Source organism: Lemur catta, chromosome 3 (genome assembly GCF_020740605.2).
Source record: "Lemur catta isolate mLemCat1 chromosome 3, mLemCat1.pri, whole genome shotgun sequence".
NCBI lineage: Eukaryota > Metazoa > Chordata > Mammalia > Primates > Lemuridae > Lemur > Lemur catta.
Window position 1 is genome coordinate 33266981 of NC_059130.1, and position 23626 is coordinate 33290606.

At 47.0% G+C, this 23626-nt stretch overlaps 2 protein-coding genes and 1 long non-coding RNA gene across 4 annotated transcripts in view; 2 read left to right on the top strand and 1 right to left on the bottom strand.

Annotated features, from left to right (window-relative positions):
• LOC123635183 (sodium/potassium-transporting ATPase subunit alpha-4) overlaps positions 1–8133 on the top strand; it is a 30359-nt gene extending 22226 nt beyond the window's left edge. The window contains exons 18-22 of the mRNA XM_045547076.1: positions 769–914; positions 4317–4447; positions 4563–4664; positions 7634–7725; positions 8024–8133. Of these exons, the coding sequence (XP_045403032.1) occupies positions 769–914; positions 4317–4447; positions 4563–4664; positions 7634–7725; positions 8024–8052 (500 nt within the window). The 3' untranslated portion in view covers positions 8053–8133. The remainder of the gene's footprint in view (positions 1–768; positions 915–4316; positions 4448–4562; positions 4665–7633; positions 7726–8023) is intronic.
• Positions 1–23626, bottom strand: part of LOC123635187 — a 24725-nt gene continuing 1099 nt past the window's right edge. The window contains exons 2-4 of one of the 2 annotated variants that reach the window (XR_006734069.1): positions 21077–21114; positions 767–898; positions 1–218 (exon numbers count right to left, since the gene is read on the bottom strand). This is a non-coding gene — a long non-coding RNA (uncharacterized LOC123635187). The remainder of the gene's footprint in view (positions 219–766; positions 899–21076; positions 21115–23626) is intronic. The other variant, XR_006734070.1, reaches the window with a different exon arrangement.
• On the top strand, positions 11674–21689 carry CASQ1 (calsequestrin 1). The gene is made up of 11 exons (XM_045547078.1): positions 11674–12482; positions 14261–14345; positions 15171–15271; positions 15707–15818; positions 16178–16251; positions 16604–16734; positions 17864–17909; positions 18347–18401; positions 18600–18700; positions 19526–19600; positions 21034–21689. The coding sequence occupies exons 1-11, from the start codon at positions 12204–12206 to the stop codon at positions 21184–21186; spliced, it is 1212 nt and encodes a 403-aa protein (XP_045403034.1). The 5' UTR covers positions 11674–12203; the 3' UTR covers positions 21187–21689.

Sequence of the window (23626 nt, forward strand, 5' to 3'; positions counted from 1 at the left end):
TGGGAGCCCTTAGTCTTTATAAAGTAGCAGAAAATAAGGCTGTAGACACAGGTAGCATTTATATTGGGTCCGGCCTTGAAAGACATTTGAGAGTCATTAGAGGTCTTTGTTCTTGAGTTGCCAGGTACGATAGAGTGTTTCAGGAAATAGGATGAGGGATGAACAGGGAAGAGATTGAGGACAAGAGAGAGCATTCCAATATCCAGGGAAGGAAACACCTAGAAAAAGCAGAGATTTAGGAGTTAGACCTATGAATCCTAATTTCACCCTTACTATCTGTATGACCCTGGACAATGAGTGAATCTTTTTTGTGTTCAGCTTTCCCACTTATGAAATATAGATAATAATAGTTCAGAATTGTTTGGAATATCTATGTCCACAAGGTATCTACACAGTGCACAGCTCTGTAGTTAGTAGGCAAATATTAATATCGGCTATTGCTGTGGACCAGGCATGGTGGATAGAGGTTTTGACTAAGAGAGAGGCAAGGTGCAGATAGATAAGAGAAACGTGAGAGGACAGGACCTGATGAGTGTCAGAATGTCAGAGGAAATGCAGGAGGAGGAGTCTAGCACTCACTCAATAGGGAGGGGGAATAAATTGCCTCTAAAGCTTCTTATTTTAAGAGTATGTGATTCAAAAATGACTCTTCCACAGTACTTCTCAGACACACACCAACCCCGCAGCCCCCACGCCTTCCATGGTCTTTCTTTTGGGGCCCTTCTTTGAACCAGGTTCCCCTCCCCCCTGTGACTCTCTTACTCACAGGGATGATCCAGGCTCTGGCTGGATTCTTCACCTACTTCGTGATCCTGGCCGAGAATGGTTTTAAGCCTATTGATCTGCTGGGCATCCGCCTTGAATGGGAAGATCGATACTTGAATAACCTGGAGGACAGCTATGGACAGCAGTGGGTAAGTAGGAGGGGGTAGGGTAGTAGATAGTGACCAATAAGAGTGAGGAAGTGACATGGAAAAGTGGGTCTAGCAAATTTTTGAAGAGGGGAAAAGGGAGGCACCAGATAGAGTTGATGCCTCATCCCCAGTCCTACATGAGCATTCTAACATTTGACTTCAGTCTCCAATCACACCAGCGAGTAGTCAAATAGTCGTCTTTTGGTTTACAGTAACCTCACTTCTGTTACTTTCTACTGTCTGTTGTCCATCCTTACCTTCCTGGATCCTTCGGTTCCCTTGGACCTGGAGATTGTCTTTGTCATACCAACCTTTCTGGGCTGATTTCTGTTTTTCCACATTTTAACCACAACTGCCCCAGAAACAAATGCTGCCTCTTATCCAATTACACTCCCTCGCTCCAAGAGAATTCAAATAATATCATTTAAAATCTGAAAACCTATTTTCTTTGTATATCCCTTCCTCATAATTTCAAACATTTTAAACTTAGAAGATGCCTCTCTGCAGTAGTCTTTCCTAATGTCTAAGATGGATGAGGCTCAAACTGAAGCCCTGTCCCCAATAGTATATGTTCAATAATTTTAGTACGTATGCTTTTTTTGTATCTGTGAACACTCCTGTTGCAATTTCTAAGAGTGAGAGATGTGACACCAACTATTACTAGAATTACAGAATCCTAGAGGACACACAGTCCAACATCATGGTTCCATAAATGAGGAAAGTGAGTGCTCAGAGTCCCACAGTGAATCTCTAGAAGAGCTGGACTAGAATTCTGACTCTTGATTCTCACCCAGCACTTTCTCACTTTGCCATGGTGTCTCCAAACCAAGCTGATTGTAGGTTTCTAAAAAGGATGTTCAAATCTGAGTTGTTGGAAAGATGCCCCTTCATATACACTTGGCTTCTGCTAGCTGATCCTCATGAGGCCATCAGATGTCAGTGTTCCAACCTACCAACACTGCTCCAGGATCCAATGACACCGAAAGTTCTCACCACCATGTACCCTGCCAACATCTCCTCAACTCTCAACCTAAACCCTTGCTAGTTTTACAGCCTGGTACCTCCTCCCTGCTGCCAAAATGCAGCATAACATATACTTATTTATAATAAATTGAAGGTAATTAAAAATAATTTGAGGTAACAAGATAAGAATTCCCGTTGCACACTGAAGATAGCTTGAGGTATTACCAAAACATGTTGAGAACAGTTGCCCTGAGGAATAAATTCCATAAAGGCAGGATCCATGTCTCTTCCACTACCATAACTTTCAAATAATCTAGTATAGAGACACCTACCCAGGAAGTACACTGCACACTGCTATAAGCAAGGATAGCTCTTTACGTCTACATATCATCCACCATTAATTCCATTGATTCCCCACTCATTCATTCAGCAAATATTTACTGAGCATCTTATATGTACTAGGTACTGTTCTAGGGCCTGGGAATATGGTAGTGAACAAAAATGACCAAGTTACTGCTCTTATGGAGCTTATTTCTAGTTAGGGGTGGACGGGTGGGAAGGGAGACAGATAACCAAATATATAATATATTGCATTCAAAGGATCATAAGTCCAAGGGAGTCCAAGAAGTGTTGGAATTGAGATACTAGAGTAAGATGGAAAGATAAAGATGGGGGGGGGGGCGGGTGGAGAGAGGCTTCAAACTGAAATTACAGAGCAAATGTAGGTATTGGAAAGGATAATATCTGGAGTTTACCCATGGGGGCAAGTGGCCCAGGGCAGAGTGGAGGACAAACAATAGCAATGGTATTGGAAGGATCATTGACATGGGTATTTAAATCTACAAAAAGGAGGACAGGAGTAATAGTAGAGGAAGAGTGATTCAGAAGCTAAAATCTTCAAGAAAAGCTAGGGAGTGATGCTTTGATGCCAGGTGACTGCAATGAAGGACAGTGGTGTTGTGATCTGATGTACACAAACATGCTGATTGGTCTCATTCTGAGTTCCATGCTTGGCTCATCAATTCTCAGCCTTTGTTTTCTAATCATTTAAGGCTCTATATTTCTCTCCAAGTACAACTTTGACCACATTCCATGAAGTTTGACATGTAGTATTTCATTATTGTTTAGTCCTACATATTTTCAAATTTCTTTGATCTGCAAGTTATGTATAAACATGCTATTTTATCTTTTAAAACATAAGCCCTTTTCTCTAGTCTAATTTAGATGCACTTCTTCTGTATTCCCATAGCCTTCTGTGATCTCTTTCATAACCTATTGTACTGTCATAGCATATTTATCTTCCCCACTGGATTCTAAGTTCCCTATGTGTAAAATGTGAATGAATGAATGAATGAGTGTCTCCTATCCAGTACCACTCTTTGGGGCATTTCTTTCTGTATTCATATTGCCCTCTGGCCCCACCTTCCTGACTTATGTCCTCTCACTCTGCTTTCCTCTCTAAGCCCACCTTCTCCTATACCATCCTTCTTATTAATTTGGTAAATATTTATGGAGCCTTGCTACAGGCCATTCACTGAACTTAGCATGGAGAGGAAACACAAAGATAAATAAGACAAGGTCCTTCTCCTTGAGGAGCTCTAAGTCAGGTAAGGAACACATATAAACAAATCATAGGATTATTTTCTTGATAATCACCTATATGGAGATACCTTAAACAGATACAAGTAGACCTACCATTTGATCCAGCAATCCCATTATTGGGCATCTACCCAAAAGAACAAAAATCATTCTATAAAAAAGACACCTGCACCTGAATGTTTATAGCAGCACAATTCACAATTGCAAAGATGTGGAAACAACCCAAGTGCCCATCAACACACGAGTGGATTAATAAAATGTGGCATATGTATACCATGGAGTACTACTCAGCTATAAGAAATAATGGGGATATAGCATCTCTTATGTTTTCCTGGATAGAGCTGGAACCCATTCTACTAAGTGAAGTATCCCAAGAATGGAAAAATAAGCACCACATGTACTCACCATCAAATTGGTTTCACTGATCATCACCTAAGAGCACATTTAGGGATAACATTAATTGGGGGTTGGGCAAATGTGGGGGGTGGGAGGGGGATGGGTGTATACATACATAATGAGTGCGATGCACACCGTCTAGGGATGGACACGCTTGATGCTCTGACTCAGGGGGTGGGGGAGCAAGGACAATATACATAACCTAAACTTTTGTACCCCCATAATATGCTGAAATAAAAAAATTTAATTTAATTAAAAAAACAAGCAAATCATAGGATAACATAGAAAGTGCTAAGACAGAGATATGGGTGAAGTGCTATGGGAGTCTAGAGAGAGAGCCTGACTCAGCCTGGGGGTCTGGAAAGGTGGGAGAGGGAAGAAGCTTTCGGGTGTATCTAAACCCCTTCTGACACTTACGTCTCCTGTCTACCTGGCCTCCCCCAGACCTATGAGCAGCGCAAGGTGCTGGAGTTCACATGCCAGACGGCCTTCTTTGTCAGCATCGTGATTGTGCAGTGGGCTGACCTCATCATCTGCAAGACCCGCCGCAACTCAATCTTCCAGCAGGGCATGAAGTGAGCATCCCACCAAACGGCCCCAATGCTCCCCCAAACCTGCATACAGGGATGTGCCATTTCCCCCTGCCTTTTCCTCTCTAACTCCATCATGCCCACAAATGTTTCTTCCCAGAAACAAGATCCTAATATTTGGGATCTTGGAGGAGACACTGCTGGCTACTTTTCTGTCCTATACTCCAGGCATGGACGTGGCCCTGCGAATGTACCCACTCAAGTGAGTAAGGGAAGAGATGCAAACAGGGGGTTCTCCAGGCACAGGGAGAGTATGTGAGAGGAAGTATGTGTTTGAGCAGGATAGTCACAAGCTAGGGGCTACTTGGATAAATGGGGCTACACTCAATGATATAAGGAGAGTCATCTGTGCTCCAATAAGTAGATCTTATTTAGGGAGGTATTAGAGACTATGCCAAGTGATCACAACCCACTAGACCTGCAAATTTAGCAGATTCACCAGTGTTTAACAGAGTGGAATCTTTTCATGATGTGTGGTATAGCTGTCCAAGGATACATGTTGCTTGGAGCTGAAGAAACCATAAAAATAGCTTAATCTATGCTTAGATAATTCTGTTGTACTTATGCAAATATATTTTAATGTGTATGTATGTGAGTGGGCCTACTGAAATTCTTATTGTCTGGTACCTTGTCTTGTTCAGCTGTAGGTTTTTGTTTTGTTTTGCTTTGCTTTAACATTAGTATATGATTCTTGTGAAAAAATTCTATTTAAAAAATTACACAGAAAAGAGCATCCATCCCTCCTACCCCACTCTGCAGAGGTAGCCTCTGTTAATGATTAGCATGTATTCTTCCAACTCGTTTTCTATGCATTTCCATACTCTGCTTACCTTTCTGTCCCTTGCAGTCTTTTGCACAATGCTTTATACCATGTAGGTGCTCAATTAATGTTTAATAGGAGACATTGGCACAGGCCTTAGATACTGACAATCCCATGTCTGAATCTCAACTCCACTATGTAATATTCTGTGATCTGGGATAAGTCTGTAACCATTCTGAGCCTCAGCCTCACCTGCAAAGTCTCAATGATACACTCTGGGTATGGGCCTGGCAGAGTGTTGTGAGGATCACATATAGAAATGGGTATAAAGCACCAAGCATACTTGGGTCATGGTGGACACTTTGCTAATAGTAGCTTTATTCTTGTTGCCATAAATGTCATTACAAAATAATAGCTAATGCGGTTGAGCATTGTCTGAGCTCTCAAACACTCTGTGTATGCCCCGACCATAAAACTTAGTACCGAGTGTGGTGATTCTTTGCATGTCCATTTGCCTTCTTTTCTCTGATTCTCCTGAACTCCTTGAAATCAAAGACCATCATGTAATCATTTTTATTTCCCCAATACCTAACACAGACACAGAGTAGACATTCGAAGATTATTGTTGAATGAATATTTGTATGCAAATGTTGGTATTTGATGTGTGGGGTGTGTGTGGAGAATGAACCATGGCCTAGGCTTGCACTGTCCAATATGGTAGCCACTATCTGTATGTGACTACTGAGCTCTTGGGATATGGCTAGAGAGAATGAGGAACTGAATTTGTAACTTTATTTAATTTTAATTGATTTAAAGTTAACTAAAGCAGTGTGAAATATCTGTATATTATTATAACCTTACGATTTTGGTTGGACTACATTTCCCTTTAACCATTGAAAATTTAGTGTCTGAGCTGAGATGTGCTGTCAGTGAAAAATACTCACTGGATTTCCAAGATTTAGGATGAAAAGAAGAATGTAAATATCTCATTAATAATGTTTACGTTACTGGGTGCAATGGCTCACCCAGCAGCTTGGAAAGCTGAGGCAGGAGGATGGCTTAAGCCTAGGAGTTTGAGACCAGCCTGGTGGGCAACACAGTGAGACCCCATCTCCACAAAAACTAAAAAAAAAAAAAAAAAAAGTCTGGGCCTGGTAGTGTGCAACTGTAGTCCTAGCTACTTGGGAGGCTGAAGAAGGAGGATTGCTTAAGCCCAGGAGTTGGAGATTGCAATGAGCTAGGATCATGCCACTGCACTCTAGTCTGGGAGACAGAGACTCTGTCTCTAAAAAAACAAACAAATAAAAAAAGTGTATATTGATTACATGTAGAAATGATAATATTTTGGATATATTGGATTAAATAAAATTATTAAAATTTGGCCAGGTGTGGTGGCTCACGCCTGTAATCCTAGCACTCTGAGAGGCTGAGGAGGGAGGATCACTTGAGGTCAGAAGTTCGAGACCAGCCTGAGCAAGAGCTAGAGCTAGACTCCATTTCTACTAAAAATAGAAAAATTAGCTGGGCATGGTAGTATGCGCCTGCAGTCCCAGCTACTCGGGAGGCTGAGGCAGGAGGATCGCTTAAGCCCAGGAGTTTGAGGTTGCTGTGACCTAAGCTGATGCCACCACACTCTAGCCTGGCAACAGAGTGAGACTGTGTCTTGAAAAAAAATTATTAAAATTAATTTCATCGATTTCTTTTTACTTAATGTGGCTACTAGAAAATTTTAAATTTCACATGTGGTTTACATTATATTTCTATTGGACAGTGCTGATCTAGGCCATTTCTTCTGTCATTCAAGGGAACAACTGTGGTCCTGATTCAACCCCTTTCCTGAGGCCATCCTCCTGGTCTCTAATTATAATAGAGGTTCAGGAAGAAAAAAAAGTTCCCATTTTTGTAATACGGAAGAGTAAGAGAACAGTATTACATGGCTGGATACTTTCTGGACATCCCTCATGTATATATATTCCCTGGCAGAGTATCCCTACACTAGACATCCAGGGAATGTCTCAAATAGACATCCTGTTCAGACAACCTCCCCTTTGTGGGTGCAAATCCTTGAGAATGCAGAGAGCAAAGTGGGTCTCCCTCAGCAACTGTGCAAAAGCTGGTAGACAATGTCCACGAACACTGCATGTACCTCTAATATGACATTTATCATATTATATCATTGGCTTTTTGCCTTTCCTCTCCATCCCAATCCCTCACCCCCCACTGAGGCGCTCGTCTCCTCAAAAGTAGAGATCAACCAGATCTTACCTCACTGTCTGTAGCACTCAGCATAATCCCAGGCACAGAGTGGACACAGTAAGTAAAACACATAATTCCTGCGCACTGTTCTCTGTACCTGTCTTTCTCTGGCCCCCATATTTCCTGCCATGTTGACTGACCCTTGCTCTCTACAGGATAATGTGGTGGCTCTGTGCTGCTCCCTACAGTGTTCTTATCTTTGTCTGTGATGAAACCAGAAGATACATCATTCGTCAACGACCCGGTGGTGAGGATCCCTTGGGTCCTGCCCTGATTGAGTGGTCACCAGCCCCCTAACTAGCTCTCCCACCCTGCCTGGTTCCTCCAGACCCACTGGCTTTCTCCCCAAGCCACTTCCAGGCCTTTGCTTTGCCTGGGGCCCAGCCCTCTACTCTGTGGTTGCACTGCTCTGTTCCAACCAGTTCTCAGTGCCCTGTGTTCAGATCTCAGACCTCCACCTCACCCCTGCTTTCACTTTGCCCGTCTCCCCATGATGTCTCCCCTGTGCCTGCTCCCAGTTCATGCTGATCTTTTCTCTTCCACAGGCTGGCTGGAGAGAGAGACATACTACTAAACTCCGCAGAGGAAGAGCTTCACCTGACATAAAGGTGTCATGAGAAGGGTTAGGGATTATGAGTTTGATGCAACATCTGAGAGAGACACTAGAATGAATTACCTTGGATGAGAGAGACAGGCACTCCCGGGACTGGATGGAGGGGATCACGTTCAGAAGATAGGATGGGTTGAAGGGGAGCCCAGCCTGCATCTGGCTGGAGCCGAGTGGGGAGGGGCACAGTCCTGTTGAAACCAACAGCCAGTCTAGAGAGTAAATGTTTGGAACAGCTCTCACCTGGCTGGATGTGTCACATCTGACTTTAGGGGAGCAGGGATTACTATGAAGCTCCCTCCCTAGATCTGAATGATAACCAAGTGGGAGAAGTCTTTCAGGGACTGTCCAGGCTGGGAAGGGATCAGAATCAAGCATCCTTGCCCCTGGAGGACCACCCCTCATCTTAAAACCACTCTCTGATCCCTTGAAGAGCAAAGACAGGACAAATGACTGCCCCAGAAGTCCATCTGGGATCAGAGAGACGGAAAGGGAGAGATAGAGGAGCAGCTGAGCCACACGCTATGGAGGAGGATAGGGCATCCACATGGGGGGCTGGTGGGGTAGACTCTTCTAGCCCCCACCTTGGAGGTCCTGAGACCAGCTTACAGACCATACAGTTGTAGTGCTAGAAGAAACCTGATTGCATCAGTGAAGAACATGAGGCCCAGGGAGGTTAAGTGACTTGGGAATGGCCACTTGGTGAGTGGCTCTCGTCATCTGAGGAGGATCTGGGCAGGAGGGAAGGATGCCAGGTGGACTGATGGTCCCTGCCCTCTGCCCTCTGTTGCCAGGGTACCTTGGCCCCATCCCATCCCTCAGCCTGTTTTCTCTGGTGTAGCCTTGAAACAGAGGCAATAACTTTCTGAATCCCTTAGGCTTTACTTTAGGCAAAACACCCTGCCCCTACTCTACACCATCCATCACAGGGTGATGGACATTCCAAAAGCTTAGCCTGCTGCATCCCTTCTGGGTTGAGTGAGAGGTCCCAGGGAGCCATTGTCTCCCACCCACCTTCATCTTGATTGTTCTTCCTTCCCGTTCACCCACTCGCCTTTGCTTTGTGAGCCCCTCCACTTTCCCCTGTGGGCTGGTTCATTCTGAGGCCTCTTTGAGTAGAGGGTTGGCTATGCCCAAATGTACGAGGGCTGTCCGGAAAGTATCCAGCCATTGTTAATATAATGAGAACAGTATTATGTAGCTGGATACTTTCCAGACAGCCCTCAGAGAGGGAGAGACAGACAGAGAAAGAGAGCGAGAGAGAGAGAAATGCTAATGAAAGCTGGGGGAAAATTGCCAGTTGTTACCAAAAGCAAAAAAAGTAACTGCATCCTATGCCTAACACTGGCACAAGGGCTTTACACACACCATCAATTAATTCACACAAATATTTTCCTAACACCCCACCTTATTTTATAGATGAGGAAACCAAGGTCTTTCTGATTCCAGAACTTGTGCCCTTAACCACTTTTTAGACTAGTCTTTTAATGAGGGCTGGGCCAACAATACACAAATACAAAACAAAACAAAACAAAACAAAACAAAAAATAGGATAGTGATGGAGGAGGGGCCGTGGATGGGTCTGGAGGAGGAGAAGCGATGGCTAGCAAGGAGAAAAGGCCACCATTAGGTATAGCCAGCTATTCTTCCCCTACATCAGGCCCCTCCTCAGAGGTCTCTCTCCCTCCTGTTTCCCTCCTTCTTCCAACACAAGGTCTCCTAGGGACAGGGCTATATCAATCTGGGGTCCTTCCCCAGTTGCTGACATAGCTGAACCAGGACCTGGAAGATTGAGGGGCCAAGGTGTATGTGAGTGAGGTGGGAAGTGGGGGCACAGAGGGGCCAGCTCCTCAGGTTTCAGTAGCAGGAGCTTCGGGTGTCTGGTGCGTTAAAAATACAGAGGCCCCAACTCAGGATCATTTGATACCATTGGCTGAGGCCTGTTAAGTCCAAGGGCCTGAAGGGAAGGGGACGGAGTTGAAAGTAGAGAGGAAAGCATCAGAGAGAGAAGGATAGGGGCTGGGTGCAGGGAAGGGTAAGGGTGGAACTGGAGCCCCCGAGGCAACGAGAGGGAGCAGGATGGACAACAAGGTCTGGTGGCTGCAGGAGAGGACCAGGAGATGGAGAGGCCCAGGCCACCATGGAGTCCCATCTCACACCCTTGGGTGTACAAAAGGTCAGATTCATGATGGAATAGGTCTGATGTTCCAGTGTCTCTGTGCAAATGTTCCCCGCCCCCCCACAACCCAGGATGTACCAGAAGTGCAAAATCAGGGCTGGACGTCATCTAGGTCATCTAATCCTGGGAGGACTGCCCATCTTTCCCAGCTGTCTTTGCTCTGGCGGTAGGGCTCTGGGCACATTAGTCACTCTTCTGGGAGACCAGGAGGTGGGATTCTGAGGTCTCTTCAACTCTAACGTGCCATGCTTAGGCTAGCTCTGGCCTCTCCTGCTGCAGTGACAGCTGTCTCTATTGGACCCACTCCAGCAGTGTTCTTGAGATTGTCTGTGGCCTCCTTGCTTAGCTGTTTAAGGTCCCTCCCCTGAGAGTGTGAAAAGTTATTCTGCTAACGTAATTCAATGTTCCTGCCTGGATGCAAAATAAACACTGCTCCTCCAGAATCAGAGATACCTCAGGGTGGGGTGGGGGCATCTGATTTTGAATGTGGAGAGCATAGTCTCCCTCATACCTCAGTTTACCTGTACATGGTGAGAGCCCTGCATGGCCATGAAGGACCTCACTCAGAGCTGAACTCACCCACTCTGTCCTCACCTCCAAGCTGGGATCCAGAAGTTAAAGGCCTTACCCCCTAACTCTTGCTTTGGATCTCAGGTGCACAGAATTAATCAACATCCTGGGTTCAGGGTGCAGGGCTGACCTCTTCATGTTTTTCTAGTGTTAATTTTTTCCCCCAGTTTTTATACTTGTCTTTATTTTGTCAAAGACATAAGAATAAATAGTAGTTATTCACTCTCCTTGGAATCATGCAGCCTGGGGGAATCCTTCCTTCCCACTGTGTCCTAGAAAATTGAGTCCTATAGGATCAGAGTAGAGAATGCATACGTAAGGTGACAGCCAAATGACATTCCCCTTCTCACCATGGGCTTTATGGGCAAAGAAACCCCAAATCCATGTCTCTGCAGGATGGTATCTGGGCCAGCCCTGTGCTTCCCCTGCATTCCCAAGTTAGGAGTGTTGAGTGAAGCCAAGGAAACTGGCTGGAGCTGAGCCAGGTCACCAGTCTTGGACACGGCTCCATCTTTTATTCAGAGAATGACCTCATCCTTGGTCCTGGTTCTTTAAAGGGAAGTACAGAGGGTCTCTTTCCTGCAGCCCAGATTGCACGTTTAACGCCTCCCTCTCCTTCACAGGATCAAAGAAACACTTAACCTACTGGAGATTCCTAGGTTTTAGGATGTCGAGTCAATACCACATTGGTCTCCCTTGTCCTATATTATCAATTTAGCCCCTGAACCAGATACTTCCTCCTCTCCAACCACATTTATCTACTCTCTAATTACCCTTGCCCTACCCTCAGCTCTCCCTAATTACCCCTACACCTCCCCTCCCCCAGCCCCAGCTTCATTTACCTCCGACTCATCTGGTCTTATTTTTAGCTCCAGCGTCTCTCCCTTTTCCTTTCTTAATATGGTGATGAGCTCTTAGTCCAGCATAGGGACAGGGGCTGAGGAGCCCTGGACACTGGGGGAGGGGAGGGAAGGAGTCGTTGGAGCCTGGGGGAAAGATGTAGGAGGTGGGAGGATTCCAGCTCTCATGGAGCTGTCCTGGCCTCAGAAGGTTATCCATCTCTCCTGCCAACCACAGGGACATATTTAGACAGGACCAGGTGGGGACTGAGGGGTGCCAATTTCAGGGGGCAGCTCCGGTTCCCTCCCCGCCCCCTGCTCCCTCCTATTCCTCCTCCTGACCCTTTTTCTCTTGGCTCTGTCGGCAGTTTCTCCAGGATCCAGCAGTGTCCTCTGTCCACTGCTCTGGGCCATTCCCCACCCCAACCCCACCTTGAGCCCCTAACTGAGGATTTGGGACACAGTGGCCCCTCCCTACCCCAGCTAACCTCTTCTGGACCGGGACAGCCAACCCAGATCCCACTACCTCCATGAGCGCTACAGACAAGATGGGGGCCAGAGTTGTGCAGGGTCTGCGGCTGGCACTGCTCTTACTGTTGGTTCTAGGGACACCCAAATCAAGGGTACAGGGGGAGGAAGGACTGGACTTTCCCAAGTATGATGGTGTGGACCGGGTGATCAATGTCAACGCAAAGAATTACAAGAATGTGTTCAAGAAGTATGAGGTGCTGGCACTCCTCTACCACGAACCCCCTGAGGACGACAAGGCCTCACAAAGACAATTTGAGATGGAGGAGCTAATCCTGGAGGTGAGTGGGGGGACTGCAGGCCTGCAGAACACACCCAGCCCCGCTCTGCGACCCCCTATCTTACACCCAGGGAGATCTTTGAGGATGGGATCTGGGGGCGAGGGGCAGTGCAGTAAAACCCCTGTCTTAACCAACAGGACACAAGTATCATGTGGCCTCAGCCAAATGAGAAACAGAGACTCAGGAACCCAAAAATACTATCATAGGCAATTTTAGAGGGGGTGCTGCAGGGGGATCTCCCCTCCCTGCTACAGGAGGCTGGTAGTACTAGGCCTAGGTTTGGCGAGGACAGGGGGCAAAAAAGGAAAAGAAGTACCTGCAGCAAGGATAGAACTGCCATGTCGTGTATTGCACTCCCCCTGCCCCTACCAATACACTTTCCTAGGCAGAACATGCTCCCTCTCCACACACTTTAGGGGCATACCCCAAAGAGATCCAAATGTTATTGATATCTTATTTGCATGTCATTTACTTAGTGGCTAGATGTTTACATATTTCCTAGAGACCATGCCTCCCATTAGCCTCCCAGCCCCCTTTCTCTTCCTCCTGCTCCCTAATTCCCTATCCATCCCTATCAGATCAAGCTGTATGCCCTCACTGGAAGATTCTTATGGTTGAAGGAGGTTACAGAATGCCTTCCTCATATTCTCTTTGTGGGAAGAGTCTCCTTACCCCAAATACGATTTTAGGCCCAACGGAGAAATGGGTTATTATAAAAACAGAAAAAGCCTCTTTGGGGGAATGACTGGGAGATGTGACCACACACAACCCTCTGGGAGCTGGGATGTGCTTAAGTTTCCTTTTCCAATCTTCTGTGTCTCCTTCTCTGGTGTGGTGTGCAGATAGCCCCTGGCTTGTCCAGAGTTTGGAGCATTTCAGGGTGAGACACCCGGATCATGGGCTGTCATTTCTGTGTGCCTCTGCTGGGTGCTGGAACCTGCCATCTGATTAATGAGCCGAGTATTTTTATCCTGAGTGCTCAGTATCCCCGGCCATCACCTGCCAACTGCCTCCCTTCCCATCCCCCTGAGAATCACGGTGCCTGAGTCTGTGCTAAGTGGGGTGAAGCTGCAAGCTGTGCCCACAGCAGAGTGAATCATGGTTGGGCACTGAGCTGAGAGGCTTGGGGGAACAGGGACCTCCAGGTATGACTGTCCACAGCCTAAGGACAGGCTGAAGTGGAGTGTGAAAGGGGAAAGTTGGGCCTAGATGAGGAGAGCTATGCAGTCTCTATCAGTCTCGCCCCCTCTGTAGGTGACAAAAGGTGACCTCTACTCTTGGCTCTTGGCTTTCTCATTCCTCAGCAACATGGCCAGACCCGTCCCCACCCTCTCATCCTCCAAAATTCTTCCTGTTGGGAGTCATTCTGAACAATCCCGGGGACTTCCAACATCACCCCACACCAAACCTGGCCTTTGATCAGGATGGAGTGCAGGGCCCAACCCTTAAGGAGGGAAGGGGCCCTCAGTCACTCTGAAACCAGACTTCTCAGCATCCCTCAGGAACTGGGAAGTATCAAGTGCAGTGCCTTAAAGCTCAACATAATAAGCACATTGCAAATAAGCAATAAATACTCATGAACTAAAGGGTGAACCAAAGACAGAGTAAGGTGAGGTTATACAGAATTTGGGGGTATTCTGGATCTTAGCATAGGGTCATGGTCAACTCATATTTCCTGCACCCCAACTAACCCAACTTGAAAGCATGAGATGAGGAATGAAAGGGGTTAGTTAATAAGAATTCCAGGGACTAATTTTAACCCTAACCCTTCCCTCCAGTTAGCAGCCCAAGTCTTAGAAGACAAGGGTGTTGGCTTCGGGCTGGTGGACTCTGAAAAGGACGCAGCTGTAGCCAAGAAACTAGGTAAGGGAGGAGCAGGGAGGGAAGGTGGCGGGTGACACTGGGAAGGTCTAGGGTGGAGGACTTGTTGGGCAGGCCTTGGGATCCGAGGAGCTTGGGAACTCTTCCACCATATTTATTCTGAAAGTGGGGAAGAAAACATGAGATTGGGAGGTAATGGCTGAAGGCTCCTGCCTTTCTACTCCTTATAGAGATCCATGATCAAATCCAAGGAGGCAAGGGAGGCCTTCTTTATACTTACCTTAAAAACATGGCGAGGTGCTGGAGGGAGGAGGAATCTGGGACTGCATACACGCAGGGCTTGCAAGGCCTCTGCAAACTCCTCTTCCAATCCCTTCCCCCTTCAGAGCTGCGGCTAGGTGTTACAGCACCCAGCCACCAGGGGGCAACACAGTCTGGAGACTGGACTCCAGACATGGATGGGGGAAGGGTGGTTAGTAATAATGAAGTCATCTGGTCAGTAATAGCAGAGTTAAAGGGCTGGGCTGCGAACCAGCTGCTAGAGTCCTCAGAGGGGTAGCATGAATATCCATCTCTAGCTATGGCAAGCAGAGAAAAGGAGATTCCCTCCCTTCACACCCTACCTGATCCCCCCCAGCTTCTCCCTAGGGAGTCCCTGGGGCCAGGTTAGCCTCCTTGGCTAAATCCAGGGACTTGGACATCAGCGATGTAGGCACTAAGGGGCAGTGGAGGTGGGTGGGGTAGAGGAAGTGTGAGTGGAGGATGTGGGTCCAGGGGGTTATGGAATGGGCTGTGACCCAGGATTTGGACCCCTGGATCTGTGGGACGGTTGGAATAACCATGGCTCACCCCCGGCTCACTCCCCAGGACTAACTGAAGAGGACAGCGTTTATGTATTCAAGGGAGATGAAGTCATAGAATATGACGGAGAGTTTTCTGCTGACACCCTGGTGGAGTTTCTGCTTGACGTGAGGATTGCCCTGGACCAGATGGCCTTGCTTTAAGACTCCACTGCCCCTTAGTGCCTACCAACCCCAACCTTACACTGCACACACCACACACCACACACATACCACATCCACACCACAGCACAGACACCACATGCACACACACCACATGCACACACACTGCATACATCTCACACACCACACACATACCACAGGCATACACCACATGCACACACACCACATACATGCACACTACACACACCATAGGCATACACCACACGCACATACACCATGTGCACAATACACCTACACACACACACACACACACACACACACACACACATATCTAGCCCCTTTTTCCAGTTCCCCAGCTTTCTTTTCTCTAGATCCTTCTTTCTGGTTTTACCAGTGAGGATAGAAACTCACTCTCTTCCTTCAATGTCCCTGATCCTTCAGGTCCTAGAGGACCCTGTGGAACTGATTGAGGGTGAACGAGAGCTGGAGGCATTTGAGAATATTGAGGATGAGAACAAACTTATTGGCTACTTCAAGAGCAAAGACTCAGAACGTGGGTAACCCTCAGACTCTACTGTACCCCTTCCTGGACACCCCATTCCACCTGTCCTCCTATCTCCCCACATACCCAGTGTCTCAGCACCTCTTCTTCCGCCTGCCACCATCAGCTCCATCAACTGCTCTGATCTCCCTCAGCTCTGGGGGGGTTTCCCAGACAAGCACCTCTCACCTCCAGTGTCCACCTTCCCCCAACTACAGCCCTACTATATTCCGCCCACTCTCAGAGGACTAGAAGGGTGGGTCTCAGAATGAACCCCACTTGCCAAAGAAGAATTGGGGAGAGATAGAGGGGGATGATTCCCTGGCAGACCCCTGGTTTTCTCAGAGACTGATTCTGCATTCCCCCTTCAGATTACAAAGCCTTTGAAGACGCAGCTGAGGAGTTTCATCCCTACATCCCATTCTTCGCCACTTTCGACAGCAAGGTTCTCATCCCCATGGCTGTACTGGGTCTCTCTCATGCCCCTAAGCTGCCCTCCAGTCTCCTCTCCCAGAACTGATGAGGGAACTACATGCTGACACTCCCTGCCCCCATCCTAGGCTCCTCCTGTCCTACAGATTTTAGAGCTGAAGAGGGGCTTTAGTTTATCTAACCCACCTCTCTCATGTTAAACCGAAGCCCAGAGAAGTTAAGACATTTGTCCAGTGTCACAGTAGCAGTGACAAGGATCCAAGTTTTCTGACTCCCTTTCTAATATTTGTTCCCCCATGATACTGCTTCTTCCTGTGACCCTGTGTGTCTCCTGCTTCACTCCACTCCCACCCCCTTTCTCAAAGGTGGCAAAGAAGCTAACTCTGAAGCTGAACGAGATCGATTTCTATGAAGCCTTCATGGAAGAGCCTGTGACCATCCCAGACAAGCCCAACAGTGAAGAGGAGATTGTCAACTTCGTGGAGGAGCACAGGAGGTGGGCATCAAGGGCACCCCTGAGCAGGGCAGGCTCCTCCTGGGGCTAGAACACCACATGTGAGAGGGCTGGGGGAATCTTAGCCAGCCAGGAAGCTGGTCTTGCCTAGAGATGAATGCACTTCTGGGTGCTAGTGCACACTGATACACTGATAATTTTGCACACTATTTTGCTCCCCAGTAATTAGCCCTAAGCCATACACAGAAAAGGTCCTCCATAAATGTGTATAGTTCATTGTGATGTTGATTGTGACTTACATAATCTCTATCAACAAGAGTGGTCTGCCAGGAACTGCAAAGTGCCTTCTATCTCTATTATTATATTTAATACTTTCAACAACCTCAGTGAAAGAGGTTCCACAGGTAGTAAGTGTCAGAACTGGGACTTCAACTCTGATGTGTCCCATGTTCTTTCTAATACATTACCCTACACCAGTGGTTCTCTGCAGGGGTGGAGGTAGTAGCAAGGTGGTGTTAAGATTTTGCCCTCCAGTGGATATTTAGCAATGTCTGGAGACATTTTTGTTTGTGGGGAGTGCTACTGGTTATTTGGTGGCTAGAGACCAGGGATCCAGTGCACAGGACAGCCCCCCACAACATAAAATTGTCTGGCCCCAAATGTTAACAGTGCTGAGGTTGAAAAATCCTGCCCTGCACTCACACATGATCCTCTTTCCTCACAGTACTCCACAACTGGAAATACCCACTCATCAGTATAAATACTACTTACTCTCTCCCACTCGAATACGGCCCCCTTCATCAGGGCAGGAACACGTCTGCCTGGCTCAGCACCTGGCAGAGTGCTTAGAACATATCCGGCACTCAATTATATTGGATGAATGAATGAAAGAATAAATGAATGAAAAAATACCCAGATGTTCAGTTCGTACTTTTCTCCCAAAAGCCTCACTTCCTGTCCCCTTGCCCACTCGCCCCTCTCCCACTGCTTTAGCCATGCAGTGATCTGGGCCTAGTGCCCAGAGCTTAGGCTTTGCCAGATGGCTTTGTTCTGGGCCACAAGCTGTCTGTGCCCTGGGCCTGACCCAGAGGCAGCCTCTGCTATGGGGACCCTCTAGGGGGGAGTGTCCTTCTCACCCACTGAGTATTGACCCTCTTTCTGTCTCTCCTAGATCAACCCTGCGGAAACTGAAGCCTGAGAGTATGTATGAGACCTGGGTGAGTGCCCCTGACCAGCGCCAGGCCCTCAGGGAGCATGGGTGGCTGAAGACTCAAGGCCTAGAAACATCCCACCCTGCTGCTCCTCAGGCCCACTTGTAGAAAAAAACAGTACATCAGCAAAGGTTGAAGGTTTTCTGTTCTGAAGAACGTGTCAGGAATTGGGAGACAGACATAAGTGGATGAAGATGACAAGGGAGGAGCCCCAAGCTCTGGGGATAAAGGGATTACCAGAGGAGGTGTGGGGGCCTCTGAGCTGAAAGGGACAGTGTCACTTGGAAAAGGGTCACCATCACAAGAATGTGTCTGGTCCAGAAGCTGGATTTCCACAAAATTCAGGTTCACTGAACATCTAGGATCTGTCTTGGGCTCTCCAACTTCAGGGAGCATAGTAAGGTCTCCTCCTCTACCCTGCTCTCCTTCTCACCCCCTAACAGGAGGACGATATGGATGGAATCCACATTGTGGCCTTTGCAGAGGAAGCTGATCCTGGTGAGGGATGAATACTGGATTGGACTAGGGGGAAGGGAGGAGGAGGCAAGTGTGTTTATTGGAGCATAGGCCTCACCTGGGAGGCATTTCCTAGGAGTTTGCAAGAAGCCTGGGGCTAGACATGTGGAGCTAGGGAAGTGGTCTGTGTCCCTTTCCTCTGCACCCCACCTCACATTTCTCACTTGTGTTCCCTTCAAGACGGCTTCGAATTCTTAGAGACTCTCAAGGCTGTGGCCCAAGATAACACTGAAAACCCTGACCTTAGCATTGTCTGGATCGACCCTGATGACTTCCCCTTGGTAAGTGACACAGCCCAAGCACTACTCTCCTAAGGTGGGGCCTTAGATTGTGGTACCTACTTAGGGAGGGCTTTGTTTCAGAGTTCCTGCCCCCATTTCCTAGCTGAGGGACCCTAGGAGATTATGCCTCCTGCTGCTCAAGGGCACTGTGGGCATGGAGGGCATTCTGAGCAAGGGGAAACAAGGTAGGGGGTGAATTGCATGGGACATAACACACGACTCCCAGAGCAGAGGCTGGACAGGTAGCTCATGTGCCAGGGCTGACTCCTAAAGAAAACCAGAGTTCTGGTGACCAGATGGGCATAACAGCCCTGCATACAGGTGTATATACTCAATCACAGAATCATAGCACAGAGATTCCATGTTTCAGGGGATGGTTTTGTTCTCAGCTGAATTTCCAACACCTAGCACTCGTTATTGAATGAATAACTGAATGAACAACAAAAACATGGGGAACACTGGCGATTACCAGGTATAACTACCTTATTTTAGAGCTGTAGGAACTGAGAGCCAGAGAGAAGTGACTTGACTTTCACCACAAGGTCAGTCAGTAGCATATCCAAGATCAGAACAGGGCTTCCTATCCATCTTTCCTCAGACAGGAGGGGCCCGTGTGCCCAGCTGACCCTCCTGATGCTTTCCCTTTGGGATTTCTACTTTTTTACTGCTTAGCTCTACCCATTGTCTTCAGGTCCTACGGCTGGACCCATCCACTGCCAGTTCATGCTGTCCCCTCTGTTTATCCTGGCCGACCCTCACACTCACCCTCCTGGACTCACGTGCTCCTAGAATCCATTAAGTTGCCATATTTGGATCTCTCTACAGCTGGTCCCATACTGGGAGAAGACATTTGACATCGACTTGTCAGCCCCACAAATAGGAGTCGTCAATGTTACTGATGTGAGTTTCCTTCCCTCATCCCTGGTCGACCCCCACCTGTTTCCCAGCAGAGCTAGCTCTCCTCCCCTCTGCTAACTAGTAATTGAGCCCTTCCCAGAGGAAGCAGACATTCCCAGTCTAACGGCTGGATGGAGGTGGAGATTCATAATCTGAACATTCCCCTGTCCTCACCTGTTGGAATCAGTGCCTCATCCTTCAAGGCCCAGTTCAAACCTTTCTCCTCTGCAGTCTCTCCAGATCTCCCGTTTAGAATCATTCCCTCCGTGGCACACCCAGAGCTCATCTGGCATTCTGAACATGATGTTTATATGGCTATTTATGTATTATGACTGTCTCTTCCAGTAGACTTTCAGATTTTTGAGGGCAGAAATTTTCTCATGCACACATACTATGTGCTTCAAAAATGTTCAGTAGAATTGAATGAACCGCAGTCTTTCCTTTTATAGAATTCTCAGACTAATTGGGTAGGCAGGTATTCTATTAACTACAAGGCCAGATCTGATAAACTTTATAATAAAGATACAAATAAAATGCTAGGAAGGCACAGAAATCAAAGGAATTTCTGCTTGAGAGAATCAGAGAAGAGTTTAAAAGAAAGTGACATTTAAAATGGAAACTGTACAACATATAAGATTTCAACAAGTGATGATGATTCAGGGAAGTCATTTCCAAATGAGGAAAAACAAGATCAAAATGTCAAAAGTAGGAAAATGAATATCAGGTTCAGGAAAAGACAAGTAGATTTTTATGGCTTGAGAATCTAGAGATCACTCAGATGGTACTGGAAAAGCAGGTTATGAAAAGCCCTGAATACTGAAGAGTTGCTATCTTATAGGCCATGAAGAGCCACCAAGGGCATGATAGAGAGGTCTGTTGGGCCAGGCATGGTGGCTCATGCCTGTAATCCTACCACTCTGGGAGGCTGAGGTGGGAGGATCGCTTGAGGTCAGGAGTTCGAGACCAGCCTGAGCAAGAGTGAGACCCTGTCTCTACAAAAAATAGAAAAATTAGCTATGCGTGGTGGTGTGGGCCTGTAGTCCCAGCTACTCAGGAGGCTGAGGAAGGAGGATCACTGGAGCCCAGGAGTTTGAGGTTGCAGGGAACTATGATCATTCCACTGTACTCTACCCAGGGTGAAAAAATGAAACTCTGTCTTAAAAGAAAAAAAGAGAGGTCTATTTTAGGAAGCTTAGTGTGGCAAGAGCACAGAAGACCAGTTGAAGGGAGAAGGTCTGTTTGCCAATCCACCTTTTCTTTCTACTCTTACCTGTCACTATTTCAACCTACAACTTCACCTGGACAGTTTTCCTGGCCATTGACAGATGAAGGGACTGAGGATGTAGGAAGGACATACAGAGTTCAGTGAACGGGAGGACAGGTCCAAAGACCTGGATGGGGCTAAGGTTCCATCCCCTGCCTGTGCCATCTCCTAGGCTGACAGCATATGGATGGAAATGGACGATGAGGAGGACCTACCTTCTGCTGAGGAGCTGGAGGACTGGCTTGAGGATGTGCTGTCAGGAGAGATCAACACAGAAGATGATGATGATGATGATGATGATGATGATGATGATGATGATGACTAGTTGCTGTGGCAACCATCTCCCAGCCCCACTGATCTCCTTATGCTCCCTCCTGCCTTCCTTGTCCTTCCCTGAGTTCCTCCAGGGACACTAGCTCTTTCTGTCATAGGGACAACTGGGGTCTATATGCTGGGTGCTGAGGCCCTGATCCCCCTCATCTGATGAGGAAAGGAGCTACTTTTCTCTAGACACCAGCCCAGCTGTCTCATCTGACTTCTCTCTCTCATCCCATAACTTACCTGTATTATTTGTCTCTTCCATCGCTCCCCATACTCTTTCTTATGATTCTTCTCTTGTCCTATCTGTGTGGGCTTCCATCTCTCTTCTGTTCCCTCCATCTACACACAGTCTTCCTCCACTCTCTCAAATACCATATCCTTCTAGCTGTCCTGCCCATGGCCAGGAGGAAGGGAGGGTACTGAGTTTGGGACCGTATCTCAGCAATCTCTTGTTAATATATTTAGGTCAAATGAGAGGCCTCAATAAAGAGATCTGGGGCAGCATGAGCAAGTGTCTGTTGATGAAGTCTCACCCCTATGGCAGGAGGAGGTGGTCTCTGATGGGGGATTTAGGTGTGGGTGCCTAGTTAGGAATGAGCTAGGGGACTGTGACAGGAGGTGGCTGGGGCTCCCTCTAGGCAGCTATCCCAGAGAAGCCTGGATTATTTATCTGCTTCAAGTCAACAAGCCTTTTCTGAACACATGGTGTTTGTCCAGCGCTGCTGTTAGGCTCTGGGAGAACAGAGAGTGCCAGGCCTATTCCTGCTCCTGAGCTGATTAGCCTCACTGAGAAGTCAAGACAAGCACACTAAACAATTGAAGAAAAATACAAAGCAGTATGTAATTAAGTGATTATGTGCTGCTTGATAACACCCTTCCTGCAACTCTTATTTGAACATCAAGTCTGAGCCCCAATTATACTTCCTTGGTGAGGCCTTCCTAGAGGTTGCCCCTCATGCACTGCCATCCTCTGGGTTCCCGCTGCACTTCCTATGTACACCTCTATTCTAGTACTCGGCACATTCTATTACGGTTCTTCATGTATGTGTCTGTCTTCCCCACTAAACTATATGCCCCTTGAAGGGAGGAACCCAAGTTTTTTCTTTGTTTCCACAGGGCCTGACACTCAAAAAGTTGTCCCTAATAAATGTTTGTTACAAGAACAAAGGAAAGAACAGAATGGACTCCAAAGAGAGCGATCAGAGTGGGCTTAATGACTTCATAAAGGAAGTGAGTCTTTTCTAGGCTTTAAATTGAAGAATGGGATTTCACTGGAGACAAAGAATTTGGGGAGGAGACATTTCAGTTGGTGGAAACATCAAAAGCATTGGCAGGATGTGTTTATCATATTGGGGGCACACAGATACAAGAAGAGAAATTCAAGTTGTGGCTGTGAGGTTGGGTAAGCATCATGGGGCTGGGTTATAGCAGTGTTTGAATTTAATCCTGTGAGCTGAGGAGGAAGGGCAAAATTTAATCTGTATCGATGAGCAGGACGGATATGGGAAGGGAAGATGATGGAGATGCCAGAGAAAAGGAGCCCAACTCACAATCAGAGACTGTTATAATTGGAGTGGAACTGGGAGAAGATGGACCTGAGTGGTGGTCATGGGAATGGAGAGGAGACATTTTGTACCATGGGAATCCCCAGACTTAGGCCTGCGGGAGTTCTTGGAAGGAAAGGCCCACTGTCTTTCCAGAATAGCCCCAGGATGCAGTGAACATAAAGGAATTTGGAGGGGGATGGAAGGACCAAACAGCTAAACAAGCCTGTAAATAAACAGACATTATCTTTTTTATGTCTATATTAGGTATAAAAGTGTTGCTGGGAGACTTAGAGGCTTTCCAAGTATGGAAAGAGGCGGCCTGAGGTTAGAGAAGTTTTCACTCTCCACAGACAAATCCAGGAAGCATTCCTACAGAAGGTGACAAGAGTATAGGAAGTAGAAACCACATATTCATCCAACTTGTACCCATTTAATAAATGTTTAATAAGTAGTATGGGCACTAGGTTAATATTATAATAATACTATGGAACTTACTGTCTAGCATATGTCAGTGGATGGCCCCAGACTAAATAATAGCTCCTATTTTTTAAGTACCCCTCTGTGCCAAGTCCCTAGAGACTTAATGAATTTCAGAAGAACCCTATAAAATAGGCATCGGTATCCCCATCTTACTGGTGAAGACACAGGCTTTGAAGCATAACTTGCTCAAGGAAGGGGTAGAGCTAGCATACAGTCCAAGTCCCCTGTGCCTTGTTGTCTCCCGAAGACCTGAGCCTTTCACTTAGAAACTACATGAGTCTCAAAGATGGGTCAACAAAACAGGTTTTGTCCCTACAACACAAAGCAAATACAATATATACGAAAGCAAATTGTGAGGGTGTGTTTTCTGTCAAAGGTGTAGCAATAGGCCACACCAAGGGAAAGGAACAGCAAAGA

Excerpts from the sequence above, each read along its gene's own strand:
- CASQ1 (XM_045547078.1), top strand. The coding sequence starts at position 12,204 with ATGAGCGCTACAGACAAGATGGGGGCCAGAGTTGTGCAGGGTCTGCGG. Across the intron at positions 12,483-14,260 it reads TGGAGGAGCTAATCCTGGAG|TTAGCAGCCCAAGTCTTAGA; the intron begins GTGAGTGGGGGG and ends CCTTCCCTCCAG. Across the intron at positions 18,701-19,525 it reads ACCCTGATGACTTCCCCTTG|CTGGTCCCATACTGGGAGAA; the intron begins GTAAGTGACACA and ends ATCTCTCTACAG.